General features: G+C 31.8%; 3 protein-coding genes across 6 annotated transcripts in view; all 3 read left to right on the forward strand.

Moving 5' to 3' along the window:
• The first annotated feature begins 709 nt into the window (after positions 1–709).
• LOC105838789 (chromatin complexes subunit BAP18) lies at positions 710–2,794 on the forward strand. Of its 3 annotated transcripts, none has more exons than XM_012684593.3 (4): positions 710–800; positions 1,024–1,115; positions 2,168–2,266; positions 2,339–2,794. In XM_012684593.3, exons 1-4 carry the CDS (start codon positions 783–785, stop codon positions 2,628–2,630), a joined length of 501 nt encoding a protein of 166 aa, XP_012540047.1. In that variant the 5' UTR covers positions 710–782; the 3' UTR covers positions 2,631–2,794. The 3 variants fall into 3 exon arrangements, with proteins under 3 accessions (XP_012540047.1, XP_012540048.1, XP_028046164.1); XM_028190363.2 differs by lacking the exon at positions 710–800 and adding an exon at positions 807–943; XM_012684594.3 differs by lacking the exon at positions 2,168–2,266.
• Positions 2,795–3,990: 1,196 nt separating this feature from the next.
• On the forward strand, positions 3,991–9,072 carry LOC105838790 (major facilitator superfamily domain-containing protein 1). Of its 2 annotated transcripts, XM_028190361.2 has the most exons (8): positions 3,991–4,585; positions 6,148–6,424; positions 6,528–6,944; positions 7,597–7,728; positions 7,849–7,908; positions 8,013–8,125; positions 8,225–8,463; positions 8,616–9,072. In XM_028190361.2, exons 1-8 carry the CDS (start codon positions 4,444–4,446, stop codon positions 8,658–8,660), a joined length of 1,425 nt encoding a protein of 474 aa, XP_028046162.1. In that variant the 5' UTR covers positions 3,991–4,443; the 3' UTR covers positions 8,661–9,072. The 2 variants fall into 2 exon arrangements, with proteins under 2 accessions (XP_028046162.1, XP_012540050.1); XM_012684596.3 differs by having other exon boundaries at positions 3,992–4,585; positions 7,597–7,908.
• A 2,230-nt stretch (positions 9,073–11,302) lies between these two features.
• The window catches only part of LOC105838791 (ATP-dependent RNA helicase DHX33), a 124,748-nt gene continuing 116,655 nt past the window's right edge, over positions 11,303–19,395 (forward strand). Inside the window, exon 1 of the mRNA XM_036285615.1 lies at positions 11,303–11,529. Within this exon, the coding sequence (XP_036141508.1) occupies positions 11,303–11,529 (227 nt within the window). The remainder of the gene's footprint in view (positions 11,530–19,395) is intronic.

The raw sequence follows: 19,395 nt of genomic DNA on the forward strand, positions 1-19,395 counted from the left end.
ATGTAATAGTAATTTTATTTTCAAATATGTAGATAAAATCTGCAAATTTTTCTGTAATTTATTTAAATATAACATAAACAACATAATAACATATAAATATCTACATTACGCATTTTTTTTTAACACGTTTGTTTATGTGATATATTTCTTACAGTGGAATCGTGTCCACTTTATTCGAGTCTATCATCAGCCCGAGTTAATTTTCGCTCTCTAAGGTAGGAGAGTGCCCCACTTCGAGGTTGGCAACACTCGTCAACATTCTTTTCTTGTAGTTAACATTCTGAAGATGGCTCAAAGGAAAAACCGAAACACAATATAGATATCGGTTTGAAAATTTGAAGAATTTGTTTTTAGTTTGATGCATCATCTACCGCGCTTGACTCGTATTCGCCGCCTTTATCATTATTATATTATACTTGACATTCAATACGTACATAACATATATGTAATATATACATATATATATATATATATATATATATATATATATATATTACAAACATTTAATATTATAAATAATATTATAAATATGTTCATTTATTTAAATTTTATAATTTTATACAAGTTACACTCCAATTCTGAAAATTTTCTAAGGTATTATTATCATTAATTGATAAGTCACTGAGAATCTTACCGATGATAAATAAAATATTGGCAGAAAGAGATTACCAACAGAGATTTAAAGTCCTTAAATAGTGTCAATAGTGTACGTATATCGTCGCTTCTGTCGTAACGTTACGGTTGAAATTGAGCATAACAATAACAGCGACGTTATTATTAATATGAATTCTGCGAGCAAGGTTAATATAAAAGCCAGCAATTTTTGGTCAATTTTATCATATCTTTTTTAATTGTTCGTGAGTTTTATGTAATATTAATAAATAGAAGAAAAATTGAAGCAAACATCGAATATAAGTACTGTGTTTTTAGGTTAAATTGACTAGTGAGATAAATTTTAGTTGAAGATAACTAATGTTAATGAATATGTATAACTGCTAGAATTTAAATTGGGTTTTTGTTTAGGTGGGTGAGATCTTCGCCGCAGCCGGAGTGGCCTTCAACAAGCTAGGTGAGCTGACAATGCAACTGCATCCTACATCAGATTCACTAGCAGGGTAAGCAAACATACACATATCATCTCTATAAGTTATATTGTTCAGAAATAAAAGTGTAGATTATTGGCCTAGAATATTTTTAAATTGTCAAACATAGTGTTAAATTAATGGATGCATCTTAGGAGCTGAATTACTTAACTGAGTGGCTAAGTAGTAATTGAAAAAAATGATTTGTTAGATTCAAAGGTAAGAACCAGTCATCTTTAATTGTCACTTAGCCATTCAGTGAGCAATTGCGCTGCTGGATGCACCCAATGTCTGAAAAAGATAAGCAATTCTGACAAAGCTACACAAAAAATTAAGTTTTGTTACGATTATCATGAATAGAGTTGCTGTTAATACATAAAACTTTTTTATGCACAGAAGACTTTTGCCACCTTTCTTAATATTTTTATTTATTATTCTTTTATGAAAAAATATGGCATTTTTAATGTAATTTTTAAAAGTATCTTTAAATAGTATAATTTTTCCTGATGTTTGACAATCCAGTTGAAGAAAGATTTTGGTACTGAAGGATTTTAGTACCATTGAGAAATAAATCATTATCTAATCCAACAAAAGGTTTTAGATTGTGACATGATATACAATACTTAGCTTTAAGAAAAGTCCGTATCTAACAGAAGCGAGTAGATACAATTAGTATTAGGAATGGAGAATTGATTTTTTAAAAATATAATTTGACACTCTTCTTGTTAATATACCTTTGTGCAGTGCACAAATGGCTTATGGCAGCTCTGATCATGGTTGTATAGGGTTGTATATGATTCTCTGGTAATATATTGCATTATATTTAATGCTGACAAGAAATATAAGCTAAAACATCAAATTTACAAAGAATTAAATAATATATCTCGTGACGTTTCATGACACTCAATTCTTAATGTATAAATTTGCTTAGAATATTTTTAAGTTATTGTAATATAGTTGATACAAACAATTTTTCTTTTGTTCCTGCAAGTTTGCAATATATAGCAGCTGGAGCATCATCTCTTATGCAATTATAGCAACCCCCATACTTTTCATAATTTCCTATATTACCCCTCGATGTGTAGTAAATGGGCTGACGAGGATATTGAGATGCTCCGTCAGTCGGTCAGAGTCTTCAGCGAAGAATTGAGCAGAATTAGCGAGCACATCAAGAGTCGGACGGTGTAAGTTTTCACAGACTGCCATCGAGGCAGTCAGTCCGAATCTCACACCGAACGTGTCATTTTCTTTTCCAGTTCTCAAATACGCACCACCCTGAAGAAGAAGGCATTTGAGGAGGCAGGCATGACGGTTAGGCAGCAACAGATTCTACCTCAGCAGGCGCAGCAATCATCATTGGTTCAGCAACAACAGGTCACGAAGCAGCAATCGACATCGGGAAACCAAAGTCTGATTGGCAAATCAGCAGAAGTCACGTTGAACATGTTGAATGCACCTGAAACAGAGGTGGACGTTGAGGGACTTCCCGAGGAGTGTCAAGTAAAGCTTGAATTTGAAGAAGGTGCTACTGAAGAAGTCACCGGTTAAACTGTTTCATTCGTTCATAAGTGACATAAATGACAAGCTGGTGATACCATCTTCATTTTTTCATCAATTGTTCATCGAACATTTGAATTTTATCTAGTTTTAAGTATCAGTCTCACATAAATTCATAAGTTACCTTTTTGTAATAAACGTATGAAAATACCTAGTTTGATGTTGTTCAACATTCTCCTTTTCCCTTTATTTTCAAATATAAATTTTATTACTAATTCTTTCTTAATTCTTTATATAATTTGTCAATTTTTCTATATAAATTTCAAGATTTTACAAAATTTCTGTATAATTACATAACGTTTTAAATAATTTCTCACATTTTTAATATGAATAAGAACACTTTTTAAAAGTTGTAGGAAAATTTTCTAGGATTTTTTTATACAAGATAACAATCATTAAAGATTTACAAGCATAATTTTTTTGAAAGAAACTTATATGATTTTTTTTAATGCACCATTAAGGTACTAGTTCATCTGATTCATTTATCAAAAGATCAATAGTTTAAGGGGTGTTTTATATTTTATGTCATAATATTCTAGAATAAGGTATAAAATGAAAAATCTTGTATAAATTATTCATTTTTTTAATATTTTAATATTTTTATATTTAGAATAATTTAAAAAATCATATTTTGTAAAAAAAATTTTTTTTCATAAAAAACAAGGATAAGTTGTATTCACATCTCTTATAAAAAATGTGTTAATTAATATTCCGTTAAAAAGGTAATTTTCTTAAAAAAAAAACCATAATTTTATAGAAATATAATAAAAATGTAATGAGATGTTAAAGAAAGATTATTAATATGATTAATAAAAAAAATAAGAAAATTTTTTATTAAATCATTTAATTATATTGAATTTTTAATTAAATTGCGACGAAAAATCATAAATACTTAATTATTTCTGTACAATTGATAAATTAACAATATTTTATTGAAATTATAATGAAATTTTGCTAAAATCACTGATCAAAGTGTTCTAAAGTAAATATAAAATTCATTAAAATTTTATGAAAATGTCTACTCGAATCGAGACGTGTTAAGACGGTAAGATTAGTTGCATTACAAAGAAATGATTTTTTTTTTCAAAATAAAAAAATGTCTAGCTTCTTTTGCAAAGAGAGAGAGAGAAGAAAAATAAAGTAATTCAGCTACAAACAAATAACAAAGCTTATTGTTAGTCAGTTTGCTTTGATTCAGTTGGTGCTGTACGTTTGTAGGGATTTTGCCGCGTGAGAGAATCTATAATGGCCTGTTCTTTTTAGCTGCACTGATGCACTGGTGCAATAAGTTAAAGTGAGACCAATATATTTTTTCTCATTCTAACTTGTTGCACCAGTGCAGCAGTGCAGCAAAAAAGAACAGACCATTAGATTCCAGGCCTCCAACCAACCAACTGCTCCAAGCTCGCGTCATGTCATGTGCCGATTGTGTGTGTGTTTCTTCGAATGACGCATATAGCGATCTGTGATAGCGACACGCCGACTGACAGATTAGCTGAGTAACAATGACGGCACTCGGCCGCAGCCGCGCGACGCTGCAGTCGGAGTAGTCGGTCGGCGCCGTTCCACCGATCGCCGATCCCTTTTGTTCGCCTGACCGCGTGCGTGATGACGTAAAGGTGGAGAGAAAGCACACGCCACGCGTTACACGGCACCAATTGATCTGGATTTTTATTACCCCTGTGAAAGGACTGGAGAAGTATAATTTGGAGTTGCTGTTTGGAACAACAAAGCACACGACATCGGTTTTGAACAATAAAATCGACGAGAATATTGCGATAAAAACAATAACGACGACGACGTCATGGAGGGAGGCGTGGTGGAAAACTCGGGCGGCGATAATCTAGACAGATCCGAGGACGAGGTGGCCCTCCAAGGATGTTGCAGCCCGAAAAAGGGGCCTTTCAGATTTCTGGGCCTGGCGCTTATGTGTCTGCTTGGATTCGGTACGCCAGAGCTAAATGTAACATTCGCGAGCGCGAGACACCAGATGCGTTTGTTGTTTGTTATTTATCTGTCAACCTGCGTCATGCCGGAAACGGTGTCACTGTCAAAAGAATGAGTCGCTGTCGCGTCGCGACCAAATGCGAAATGCATATTCGATGCGTCTTTGTGTCTCTCGCGAGACGCACGAGGCTTCGTCATTTCCATGATTTCTATTCATATCATAAAAATGTATTTTGTTCCAAACGAAGTCACCTGCGATTCTCCAATTCTGTTTATTTTAGTTAAATCTGTGTCATCTCAATTATGTTTACATGGATTGTTTACATATTGATTACATTATTTTTATACATGAATCTTTTTCATGTGGACAATGCAGCAAGTGTAACACAATGCAGGAAAGAGTAATTAAGTTAATATACTTGTTTGATTAATATATTTGACTTTAGTATTTATAAAATAAAATTACACAACATTAAAAATAAAAAAAACAATATATAACTTTAAAAAAATTATTATACTTGGAAAAATTTGAATCATCTTTGATGATTCATAATAGGGTTTTATACATTTATGTATATAAATATAAAGTATAAATAATCTATATTACATATATACAATATGAACTATGCAAACTATGTTTTACACATCGTCTATGTAAACAATAATTTATAGATCATAGAAAATTGGAGATTTTATCAGAATTTTAATAAAAATTTTATAGTATTTTATTAATATTAAAGTCGGATATATTAACAATTTTATAACTTAATTATGTTTTTGTATGTTATTTTCTAATTTATAATACTTTATATTGCTTGTATAAATGAAAGGTTTGTATAAACATATATAATTTATGTAACGTAAACAGTATGTAAATAATCTATGTAGATATAATTTTGAAATGTATGACATAATCCTGAGTCATAAATTATTGTGTATATCTAAAATTAGTTTATATTGTAATATTGAGTTCTTTATATTTTACTTCTTAATCACATAAACATTCAATCCTGATTTTAATACTACTTATTTAACATTTTTTAATACTAAGTGCAATAATATAAATATCCATATTTGTAATATTAAAGGCAGTTGTTTGTCTACATTTGTGAGAAATGTTTTGGTGTAACTGAACAGTCAAAAATTTAATATAGGGAGAAACAAATATAAATAAGAAATTAGTTGAGCTGTAAATTGTTTAAGCGCATTATATCTTGTGTCTCTTCGTATAATTAATCATAGGAGAAAAGTTTGACATTGCTTAGATAAGACGTATCATGAACGTTCTCTTTGTGCGGTTTATCACGCCGCTTTTCTTTTTTAATATTGGCCATCTGTTTTATAAGCAATGTTAGAACCTATGACACAATCAAACTGTGCATACATGATAGGGTATCTTCGTTTATCAAATTATGAAGCTTTTAGCAAATAACATTCTGATTTCTCTGACTCAGAGAAAGAGCACTGAGACTGTTTTAAAAAATTTGTTTTATTTCAGTACTGTGGCTCTATCAGGAATTTCAAATTTGTAATGCCCTTGTGTATGTGTCCTTTGTTTCAGGCTCGTACTTTTGCTTTGATAATCCTGGAGCATTGCAGGATAATTTTAAAACTGACTTGCATATGTCAACTAGTACGTTTGTCTTGCTTTATTCCATATATTCCTGGCCAAATGTCATTCTATGCTTCATTGGTGGATTCCTGTTGGACAGCGTTTTTGGAATTCGGTTAGGTACAGTGATATACATGGGCCTTACATTAATTGGTCAGATCATTTTTGCGAGCGGCGCTATGATTGATGCTTTTTGGCTAATGATGCTTGGTCGATTTGTCTTTGGGTATGTTTTCAATATTGTTCCATTGTAAAACATAGAATTTTATCACTATCACATAGGCCTTTTTATAAGTTCTTCAAATTAATGATTGTTTTTTATTCTGCAGAATCGGCGCAGAGTCATTGGCAGTTGCCCAAAACAGTTATGCAGTCCTTTGGTTCAAAGGTAAAGAACTAAACATGGTGTTCGGACTGCAGTTGAGTTTCGCTCGAGTAGGATCGACTGTAAACTTCTTAGTAATGGAACCAGTATATAATTACGTATCTCAATATTACAAAGGCCCAACATGTATCGGCGTAGTTCTTTTTCTCGCGGCTGTCACCTGTGTGCTTTCGATGACATGCGCCTGTGCATTGGCTTTCATGGATAAACGGGCCGAGAGATTGCTCCGACGAGGAGAAGGACAAGAACCACAGGTCATTAGCCTAAAGGACGTCAAGGATTTTAAGCCAATCTTTTGGTTGATCGCAATCATTTGCATTGCTTATTATGTCGCGATATTCCCTTTTATCGCTTTGGGGAAGTGAGTATCATAACATAATTATCTATTACATAGTACAATCTTTAAATTGTATTAACTAAAGTTTATAATATAAAAATATCGCATTACAAATATTTAGGAACTATTCTCTTATCTAATTTTTCATGTATAACTTTATTTTACCCATTATAAGTTTAGAAGCATTTTTTTCATATCTCACAAAAAGTTAAGCAAAAAATCTTCAAGAAATTTTAAAAATTATGCAAACATAAAGTAAATGCATTATAGTAAATATTTTTTCTATGAATTCTTTAATTTTAAAATTAAAACATATTTTATAAGAACCAAGTTTTTATATAAAAAGTTTGATGTTGCGAGAAATCATTGCATTAGTTTTTTTTAAAACCATTTCAAAGTAAGCTTAGAAAGCTTATTTTAAAATAACTTTTTGTCTGATAATGTTTCATCAAATTATAGTTTTAAAAAATAGTATTTAAAAAATAGCATTTTTTAATTTTAATTTAGAAACAAAATGTTATGAAGGACATTTAAAACTTTTCTTAAAAATGCTTTTTTGTAAATTTTTAAATGTTTTTTCACTAATATTTAACTTTTTTTAAGATGTGAGAAAATCACAAGTGCTTTCAAATTTATAAACAAAAATAACATTAATGTTTCGTTAATTTTGTTTCAGAGTATTTTTCGAACGGAAGTACGAATATGATCCATCTGCTGCAAATACAGTGAATTCTCTCGTTTATTCAATATCAGCGATAGCTTCACCTCTCTTAGGTTACCTCGTAGACAGAACGGGTAAAAATGTGTTGTGGGTGTTTATTAGCATTTGCGTGACTATTGTTGCTCATGGATTACTCGCTTTTACTTATTTAAATCCTTACGTGTGTATGGTTATCATGGGATTGGCATATTCTATGCTCGCTAGTAGTTTATGGCCTTTGATTGCTCTCGTCACACCAGAGCATCAGCTTGGAACAGCTTATGGAATGTAAGTATTTATTCACTGATTATCTCTCTCTCTCTCTCTCTCTTTTTCTTAAAACAAAATAATACTAAATAATGCTAGAAATAAAATTAATATAATCCTTTCAGAGCACAGTCTGTACAAAACTTAGGTCTTGCTGTAGTCGCGATTGTGGCTGGCATTATCGTCGACAAAGGAGGATATTTGATGCTCGAGATGTTCTTCCTCGGTTGGCTTTGGAGTGAGTATTTTTGCGAACTTGGAAAATTTAAGTGAATGATACAATTTCCAGTAATGTAGAGACGAAGTTTTACAAATAACATATTTTACGCTGCAACAGTTTCGCTGATAACTGCTGGTGCAATCTGGGTGTCCGACACCGCAACGAGCGGTGGTTATCTTAATATGACACCAAAACAAAGAGAACGATACGAGGCAATTCAATGCACGCCTGAAAGTTTGGAACGAGAAAAATTGCTGTCATCGGAATGCACGTCGGATTTCTCAGCTGACAGTCTTATGCAACCGCAATCTGACATCAGTATACGAAATCGCTACCTGTCTCGCATTGGTGCAATGGTAAATCGATTCTATTAAAATGTATATATATTTCGTTATTTTTTTCTCTAACATTATACGACTAGTCCGATGAGTAAAAAGAGAACATAAATAAGGAAAAGAAATTCAGGATGAAAATTGTAATTCTAATAATGCGCGTTTTTTAATTTTAGGTACCGCCACATGCGATTACACCAATTCATCGACCATTACGATGATAATTTAGCTGCAATTCATGATATAAATAGGTGTGTAAAGATACTTTTAAATCTCGTCGAAATGTCGGTCATTGTGTCTTCCTATTACACACAGCTTGATCTGTGATAATTTCGTAACGCAGTTCTATTTGAGATCTTTTGTTTTAACAATTGTATATTTGTTTTAACAATTGTAATATTGTGGTTTTTTAATAGTCTCAATTGATACTGACATTACAATATTATATTATGTATATTAAACTTTTAATAATTTATGACGTTTATATCTTTTATCAATGATGGAGCGCGAATCATTGATCTCTACCTCTAATTTAAGAGATAAGCGTTGCGAAGTTAATTGTTCATAAGATACTTGACATGTAATATATAAATATATATTGATGTAATCTAATAAACGTTCGATCTCTTATTATTTTTTTGTACATTATTTCAATGAAACAAAGTTACGTTAAAAAATGTGTCTTTTTGTCTCATTTTACTTTGTTTTAATATACACATATTGTTTTCAAGTTTCTCTCTTTTTCTCTCTCCTCTTATGACCAGTTTCAACAACGTTGGGACATTACTGTTGCATGACGTATACATATGATGTGATAAAAGCTGGTGTGCACGCCGATGATGGCGTTAAAATTAGTATTATTAGTCATAAGGACTGATAATTCGCAAATTGTGGTTCTTTTAACTCTTATATCCTCTGTTTTTTATGATGAAAAATATTCGGAATATCAGACATATTTGGTCATTTACCAGTGATTTACCAGCGTTGATAAACGAATAATGAAATAATGTAAAAAATAAATATAAGATAACTGATTGAAAAGTCCATTCTTTGAAATTTTCCAGTTAATCGCAGGCATATTGAATACATTAATATGATTAATGACAAAGAAAGTGAAAGCTATGAATTCGTAATTGAATGACAGATTGATAGGTACATTTTTTGTTCAATTTTAAATAAAGTTTACATGATCTTAGGTCACACATAAAATTTTGTAAAAAATAATAATCACAAAAGTTTATAAACTCTGAAAATTTTTTCCAAAAATAAAAGATTTGAACTGTTATGAAATATATTTTCTGTTTAATTTGTTTTTCCAAATAGAATATATATATATATACGTATACATATAATGGAGATACACTTTTTATATTTTATAATATTTATAATATATTATAATGTAAAAAATATAAAATTTTAATATAAAATAAATTAGAAATATAATAAAATTATATGTATATATATATGTGTGTATGTTACGTATATATATACATACATAAATTATCACCAAGGTTGGGTAACTCAATTAAAAGTTAAATAAAAGTTAATTTTGAGAAATTTTATTTGTATTAAATTAAAAAGCTAAATTTATTTAAGTTAGATTACAGCATAATTACGATATTGATCATCAGATATATTTATTTTCATTTGTAAATTGAGTTATAATATTAATTTTATAAAATAAAAAAAAATTGTTTTCTTGCAGAAATGTGTTTTCATTTTATAATTTTTTTTTATTCAAAAAGAAATTTTTAACTTAGGAAAAAAGTTAATAAGTGGCTACATTCAGCAAACTCAACAGTTAAGCAACATTATTAGATTTTCCATTGAATAATGCCGTTGATTTGATTTTTTATTGCTACTTAACTGCTGAGGCGGCGTTCTGATATTCACTGCCAGGATATCGATCATATAATTTTTCTCCTAGGGCGGAAACGTGAAAAGTTTCAAGTTACTGTCCCTTTCTATTCAATACTAATACAAAGAGATAGTTATATGAAACTTTTCATTTTTCACGTTTCCGCCCCAAGGAAAAAGTTACACGATTGCAGTCCTGTACTGAAAATCTATAGTGTACGTCACATATACTGTAGATTTTTAGTACTGACGGTAAATATCGAAACGCAGCCTGAGTCTGCTGAATTTTACTATATTTTATTTGTGCTGCTGAATGCGCAATTACTACTCAATCCTGAATATCGGTTTTTCACGACACAAAAAAGTGGCTTTTTTTGTCTGTCCGGAAGTGTATAACGTCAAGTGTTCGGCTGCGTTCCATTTCGATATTTACTGCCAGTACTAAAAATTTATAGGTTACGTCTATACTGTAGATTTTCAATACTGACAGTAAATATCAGAACGCAGTCTTCGTCGCACTTATTACATTTCTATAACCGTCATAAGAAATTCTTCTTTTCCCTTTCGATTTCCGTCCCAGACGGGACCACAAAATACCAGGCTTTCAAATGATTCGATAGAATTCGATCGTGGGGGTTGATCTGGTCCTTTATTAGTATCATAAGAAATTAAACTATACAATTGGTTAATTCGATCGATAACAGCTGAATTGAGCAATATGATTGGTTCGAAATCTTATGGTTATGATTGCAGAAATGTAATTCCCTATTGCACAGTGGCTCCAAACGCGAGCGCGCCGCGCCGAGAGAGCAGTGCGATCTCTGTGCGATGCGAGCAGTGTGACTGGTGGCAGTGTGTACGGAACAGCTGCAGCGTGTAACACGTGTTGGATCGCGTGCTTCTGCGTGAACGGTTGTGAGTTGCAAGTGCAAGTGGCATAGACCGGTATCCGCGGTATACGTGTACGCGAATAGTTTCTGGCGTTCGGATAGTGGTCCACGGCGAGATGAGGGTCCACGACGACGAGGATTCCAAGTACAGCGCGATGGGGAAGTCATCCAAGTTGGCTATGAAGCGACCCAGCATCGTCACGTTTCACGAAAGTTCCGGCAAAGTGCGGAAGACGAACGAGGATAACAACGGGGCTGCAAGTGCGACGAAGAGCGGTAACAAGGCGAATGCTGGTTTATATCAGCGGAGAAAATCGCTGCCCGTCTATATGCTTCGTAAACGGTAAGTTTCTCGAAATAAGTAATAAGATATATTTTCTTTGCGCGTCATGCGCGACTAAAAGAGGAAGAGAGCATGATGGTCCGCACGACGCTCGTCGTCATGCACGCGCCACGCGGTCCATATACAAGATATTTCAAAATGGTGGCTCATTGCTGATTGCAAATTAGCCAACGAGTTAATTTCAATGTGACGTTTACTTGGTAAAATAGAGAATAAAAGTATAAATTTTTAGTTAAATGTTAATTAAATTAAATTAAATTTTATTTAAAAAATATAAATTTATCTATTATAAAGGCTAAAGGTATTTAGAAAAGATGTTAAAAATTGATTTAAGAATGTATTCTTAAATTGGAATTTTCTAGTATATTGTAATATGATAATATTGTTTAATAATCAAACTGCTTGAAGAGAACAGAAAAATTAATGCATCTCTTCTTGATAGAAACAAATGGTTGAAAACAACCTATTATTTTAATTAAGAAAAATTAGAGACGTATTTATATATTGAAATTTCAATAATTTGGCGGTATTTTTAATAGAGGAATTTGTTAGGTAATTGATAGTCCACCAATAGGAGGGACCTAAATTATTTTTATGTATTGTTTAAATTATTTTAGTAGAATAAATATTGAAATATTAAAGATAATAATAATTCAAATCAAAATGTACAATATTTAGGATTTTAATGGTTGTTGAAACAAAAGATATGAAAATTACTGAAATATTGTTAAATTTATTTCAGTATAAATCATACTTATATTAAGAAAAAATATCATGATTTCTAAAGATTATATTATTATCAAAAATCTTGAAAAAGAAAAATAATGCAAAACGTGATATGTTTAACATTTATTAACAAAAGTTAAAATATGTTAAAATATAAATTTTAATGATAATTATTATATTGGAGAGAATATTAAAATTGTGTATCAGTAATTTAACTTAAATCATATTTAATTTATTGTAAATAATTTATATTAAATCTTCTCTGAATTTCTGAAATTTTGAAAATTAACCTTTACTTTAACTTGAGTTAATTTAATTCTCCAACGAGGATTCATGTCCTTCCCATTTCTACGTTGCTAGTTTCGAAAAACTAATAGTTATGGTGTAATCCTACCCACTCCTAAAAAAAGGTCTTGTAGGAAACTTCAGGTAGAAATTTCTGAACCTTAGCTCGTTTAGGGCATTTTTTCACGGCATGACTGATTTCAATGAAAAAAAAAGTTATAAATATCAATGAAACATTAAAAAAATAAAATAAAATTTTTTTACAAAGGGATAAAATTTTTTTCTAATTTTCAAAAATTTTTGAAGTTATGTTCTTGATTCACACCAACCATATTTCACATAAATATTTTCTAGAATATCCTCTATAATATATATTTTTATTAAATTTTTTCAAGTGGTGCAACATAGTGAAAAAAAAAATTGCTTACGTTATTTCAAAGTGAGTCGTTTTTGCTTTCATGAATCGGGGTTGCTTTATTACCGTGAGTCCCCTCGCTTTTCACGAATCGGGGTGCTTTATTACCGTTAGTCCCTTCGTTTCTTACGAATCGGGGTGCTTTGTTACCATGAGTCCCCTCGTTTCTCATGATTCGGAGCGCTTTATTTCAAAGAGTTCGCTCGCCTCTCACAAATAGAAAATATTATTATTCTTCATCGCTGTTATCATTAACCACGGCAACGTATTGATTTTTTTAAAATATATTGCTGAGTATCTGTGCTGGCTGGATTCTGGATAAGTACCTAGCATGAGAAAGATAATAAGTGATGGCAACAACGTGTGCGCAACAACCGGTTGTTATTGGCACATTCGCACGTGTAAGGGCCTAAACACAATGCTAGGCAACAGGCAATAGGAATAGAAATAATGAAAGAGAGAAAGAGAGAAAGGATCTTCTCTCTTTTTCTCTTTCTTTATTTCTTGTTCCTATTGCCTGTTGCCTAGCATTGTGTTTAGGCCTTAAGATATTATACCAGAAATACCAATATTATTAGGCGTGCATCTGATGAAACATCTATAAGATGTTCGTGAAATGTTTGTGGATGCAACTTTGAATTTCAATACATTAGGTTTCTCTTTTACATACTCAAGAGTTAATTTTCCATCCTTAACCATTATTTCTCTAAATAAGACAGCCTGAGAAAGCTGCTATGACCCTGTAAAAAAATTGTTAGATCTTTTTCCGTCATTTCTGGAAAATCCAGAATATCATCTGCTGTTACCACTTGAAAAGGACTTCTTTGATACGTGCTATCGGCTCACGAGCATCTCATCACAAGCCGGTAACAGATTAATATAATCGAATCGTGTGAGTGTAAAGAACTTCTCTCAACTCTTGTAAACTCTCTCAAAGCATAACGAATTCTTTACACGTGTGTAGATGTTAAGTTTCTATCTGTGATAAATATACGACAGCTCAGATGTACTCTGAGTAACACCTGATGATTGCTGCATCTTAATTCAACATCCGTTTTCACGACGTCCTTACTCACCCTGTTTCCACCCTCAAGGCTAATTAAGGGGATGCTGGAGTTGTCTTTTTTACCAACAAAAAGATAGTAATTTTTGTTTAACAATATCTTTTTATTTCTTTTATAGATTTGGAAATCCTTCTCCAGAATAAAAGAATATGCATTGCTACCAGTCTGTGGAGTGGAGTTTCCTCCAAAAACGAGAAAAAATTGTTAATTTGCTGTCACGTCATAACAATGTTTGCTTAATATAAAAGATCTACAGTTTGTACCTACGAAATTCGTATTCACAGACTAGTAGACGACGAGAACAAACAGTATCGAGTTTTGAAAATTAGATTTTAGTGCCTAATTGAGACGAAATTGTGAAACAAAAATTTAGGTTATATACGCGTAAAAAGTCGATAAGTGGAGCAATAAAAAAAAAATTTTTTGTTTTCTATATAAAGTCCAATTCACAGGTGGATATTAATATGTGTACTTTAATTCTGGAAAAGAATTTCCAAATCTATAAAAGAAATATATACGAAATCTCATTAATGATGTGCACGAATGACTCTACATTATCGACCTCGATCAAGTTTGAGAGGCAGTCCAGCATCGCCTTAACGAACTCATCGCCGAGTCGCGAACAAGTGCAGTATGTAATACTGCAATAAGACACCATCAAAAAACAAGTAAAAATCACAAGATTTTACAAAAAACGAAACAATACTTCGAGACTTTCAAATTATTTTCACAGCAGAGTAAAATAACGTATAAATAAAAAGTAAAAATAAAAATGAATGAAGGATGGAAAGTATAGTTATGTCTAAAAGCATCCGCCGACCAAAGTAGTGCACCATGGCGCAGCGCCACCAGAACGATTTTTATCATTTTTTTACTATGTTGCACTACTTGAAAAAATTTAATAAAAATATATGTTATAGAGGATATTCTAGAGAATATTTATGTTAAATATGGTTAGTGTGAATTAAGAACATAATTTCAAAAAAATTTTTGAAAAAAAAAAAAATTTTTATCCTTGTTTTGTCAAAAATTTTTTTAATTTTTTGGGAGAATTGTTTTATTGATATTTATAACATTTTTTTAAATTGAAATTGGTCGTGTTTTCGAGAAAATTGACTTTTTATATTTTTCTTTCCTTCTCTATATCTCCCAAAATAATCAAGTTATTATTTAGGGAAATTTTATGTCACATTGATGTGAACTTGTGGCATAAATTTGAACCCGATATCTGCGGGAGCAGATTTTACATGCTTATTCCGCTAGACCCTTTCTGCGTTCAGGGGTACTACTTATTTACTACATCTGTCACAACACTTTATTTCTGTACACACTCTGTATTGCTCTGTGCACACTCTTACGCTTCAACAGTGCTGAAACCCTCAAAAAATAAATTTATGGATTCTAGAGATTTGAAGCATTGCCAACATTATCCTCTCTAGTTTTATGGATTTTGGTCTCTTACCGGCGGACAGTATGACTTGTTTTTGCAACTGAATGCGTAATGTTCCGATTTTCTACAATTGAAACAAAGTCCCTTTCTGTTCTCTTTTGAGGGACACAGCTACATAGTATGGCCGATCGCCAGACACTTAAAACACTGCATGAGGCGCCTTTCCATGAGCTTCACTCTTGCAGTTGTTCATTCGAGTCTTATTCTACCTGTTGTTTACCTTGATTGCGCTTTCAAGCGGACAATTAACCCAGGTGCTACATAAGCCATTTCTCATATGTCTTATTGGTCCGACCTTATATATCTTGTCGTTCAGCAATTCTATGGACTTCTTCTAATACTTCCGATTCATTTACCGAATCATTGAAGTTGAATATTCTCAGCATTGCCTTCTTGACGGGCCGGGAGACTTTAATTCCATCATCCTTTAATATATCTTTAAGTTGGCTAGCCAAACTATCGGCTTTCTCATCCATATCTGCGCCGGGTAGTTCGATTGCCATATCTCTCGAGGCAATCCTGATCTTTGTATTACAAATACCCATTTTGTTTAAATCAATTTGGTTTCTTGCTTTTTTAAAATATTTGCAATTATCTTCAAAGTTCAGAGTCACTACTGCTGATTTAGGTACTGTTCTTATCTGTCTATTTATTGGTGTTCTTGGCAGGTCATTCTGACGCCTAATTTCACTTGATGATTGGTATCTTTGTCCTCTTGTCATATCATCCATTTTTCCTATCTCTGGTCTTCTGTATAATCTTCCGTTTTCATTACTTTCTTTTCTCGCAAGTACGGGCGGATCCCCCTTTTTTCTAAGAATCTTGCTGTTTTCCATACTATCTCTTCTCACCAGAGGCGGGAAATCTTTATTTCTTATTTTTTCCTTAATTTAGGGACTGATTTATTAATGTTTTCTCTGTTACGTCTTGGACGGCGGACCTTCCTTTATTCTACTTACCTCGGCAGTAGGTAAAGGAGCGCTCTTTTTTGGGCTACCTGCTGGGCCGGCAATACCCTGGGATGTTAGGGTTGATTCAATTATTAGCTGGGTTGTAAGATATTTGGATAAAATAACTGAATTAACTCTTCTATTTTTAATGGGGAGTTCTTACTCAAAGGTTTTGTGTAGGCTTACTCTCTAGTAGTAAGGATGACAATGGCTTTGTATAACAAGAACGGTAATAAGGATGATAAAATCAAAATAGTGGTAAAGTGGTAGCAATTATAAATAATTCTGGCAAACGATATGATAACCTTAATAAAGATTGTAAAATAGTAATAAAAATAAGCTGATAATTGAGTAATAATAATAATAATTGTAACAAATTAGCAATTACGAGGGCTTAGTAAAATTATAAATAATAATGACACGATAATTAATTGGTAATTGAATGATAATAGTCGTAACTGGAAGTTGGTAACTTTAATAATAAAGATTGTAAATTAATGTTAGTAATAAGATAATAATTGTATAATAATTGTAATCACAACAAAATTAGTAATTACAAGAATTTAGTAAAACCGTAAATAATAATGACATTAAGATAATTAATTGATATTTGTATAATAATAATTGTAACTAGAAGTTGGTAACTTCAGGAATAAAGGTTGTAAATTAATGATAATAAGATGATAATATAATGATAATAATAATACTAATTGTAAATTAGTAGCAAAATTAGCAATTACAAAGGTTTAGTAAAATCGTAAATAATAATGACAATAAGATAATTGATTGGTAATTGAATAGTAATAGTTGTAACCGAAAATTGGTAACTCTAATGATAAAGATTATAAAACAGTAATAGTAATAAGGTAATAATTTATTATTGGATCATAAGGATTTGAAAAGGTAATGGAGAAGGAGGAATAATTGTTTGTCGTGAGATTTAGGATGAGTCATCGGGAGAGTGGTTCTTGTGATAATCTTTATAAATTCAAGGTTCCGAAATAATAAGTTCCAATGGACTCTCTTTGATGGAGGAATCCCTCCTTTTGTTATTATAAAAGTGAGATCCAATAATATTTGATAGTTCGAATTAAGTCCAAAATTATAGTATCTAGGGATTTATCATATTGGCCTTCTGAACGTGATTATTCGAGTTTGATCGTACTTTTTAGGTTTGTTCTTTTATAGGTAGAAGACATTAACGTGCGTTACTTATAAGGAAGGTTAGTATTGTTAGTAAAATAGTTTATGTAGAGGAGAAGTGACGTCCTTGTGAGAATCCTTTAGTTCTGAAACAGAGGAACATAACTGAGATTTTAAAGAAAAGGGAAAAAGAAAAAAGAAAAATTTTAAGACGACGTCACACCTCCCCCCCTTTTTTAGAATAAATTCCCATGCGATCAAGGGAGTTTATTCTATCATATTCAGTCGTTTGGACAGGTTTGCGTATGGGTTTTGGTGTATGTCAACAACGTGGATATCTGGGTCGACGTTGATGGCGCTAGGTTTAGTTTAGGTCAGAGGTTGATGTTCAATCGTGCGTTCTTCTATCTGCGATGGAGCGATTGCTGGTTTGTTTGGTTCTTTGGTAGGCGAATTCTTTTCTTAGGAGGCTTATGGGCAATATGAAGAAGTAGGTGAGTTAGAGAACTCCATATGGCTCCCAGCAGGTGCATACTGCATCCATAGACGGTATGAAGGGCGTATCCGTGGATGGCCATATTAACAGTAATTTTGATGATACGAATAATTAAGAATATCCCCAAAACTCCAGCAGTGGCAGAACCAAAGGTACGAAACCGTTCCAAATTTTGGAAGTTGTTTCAAATATTTTGTTAAGGAAAGCTTCATCCAGAAGGTTATACATTGGAGCTGGAGTCAAAGGAACGTCCGGTAAGTCCTCTGATTACTGAATTTAACAAAGCGGGTGTTACGTCCAGCCTTAAGAGATTTAATTTGTTTTGAATACGCAGGTAAGGCAAGAAAGAACGCAACAAAACTTACACAATTCCCGTAGGCACGCAAATTAAGAGAGGGTAGGTGACTCGGGTCGAATGCACTTTTTACAACGCAGAATATGGGTCAGTGTGCCCTTTTAAGCCCGCTATAACCCTGTTTCTGGGTCATGCGCTCGTGGTCCAAGTTTTGAGTCAGTGAATTGAATCACTTTAACTCGGGACTGGACCTGGTGCAATCTTTGATCAGGGAAGTGGAGATCCGGGGGTGGTTTTTGAAATTAAATAGTCAATGTAATTTCTTAAAAACTATATGCAAAGATTTTATTCTAACATAAGTACACTAATAAGCGCTAAAGTCATGGTTCTTTAAAAAGATATTAATACTGCTGGTATAATAATGGATAGGTTTGTATGGACATAATAATAATTTTAGTACTGGCTAACATAATGGCAAAATAAGAATTTTAATACTGACAATTGTAAAAATCTTCAAATCGGATTTCGTAATAACAGAATAATAATTTGAGACATACTTAATAATAATAATTCATAAATTGGCTAGTATAATTGCAAGAAATAATTTTGAAAATTGACTATCATAATGACGAAGTATAATTACGAAATAATCTAAAAATCGGAATGATGATTTGAATAATTGGTTAACATAATTACAAATAATTTAAATATTAGCTATCATAATTACGGAATGATAATAATTACAAAATAATCTAAAAATCGGAATGATGATTTGAATAATTGGTTAACATAATTACAAATAATTTAAATATTAGCTATTATAATTACGGAATGATAATAATTACAAAATAATCTGAAAATCTGAATGATGATTTGAATAATTGGTTAACATAATTACAAATAATTTAAATATTAGCTATCATAATTACGGAATGATAATAATTACAAAATAATCTAAAGATCGGAATGGTGATTTGAATAATTGGTTAACATAATTACAAATAATTTAAATATTAGCTATCATAATTACGGAATGATAATA

This window comes from Monomorium pharaonis, chromosome 4 (genome assembly GCF_013373865.1).
Source record: "Monomorium pharaonis isolate MP-MQ-018 chromosome 4, ASM1337386v2, whole genome shotgun sequence".
In the NCBI taxonomy this organism is placed as follows: Eukaryota; Metazoa; Arthropoda; class Insecta; order Hymenoptera; family Formicidae; genus Monomorium; species Monomorium pharaonis.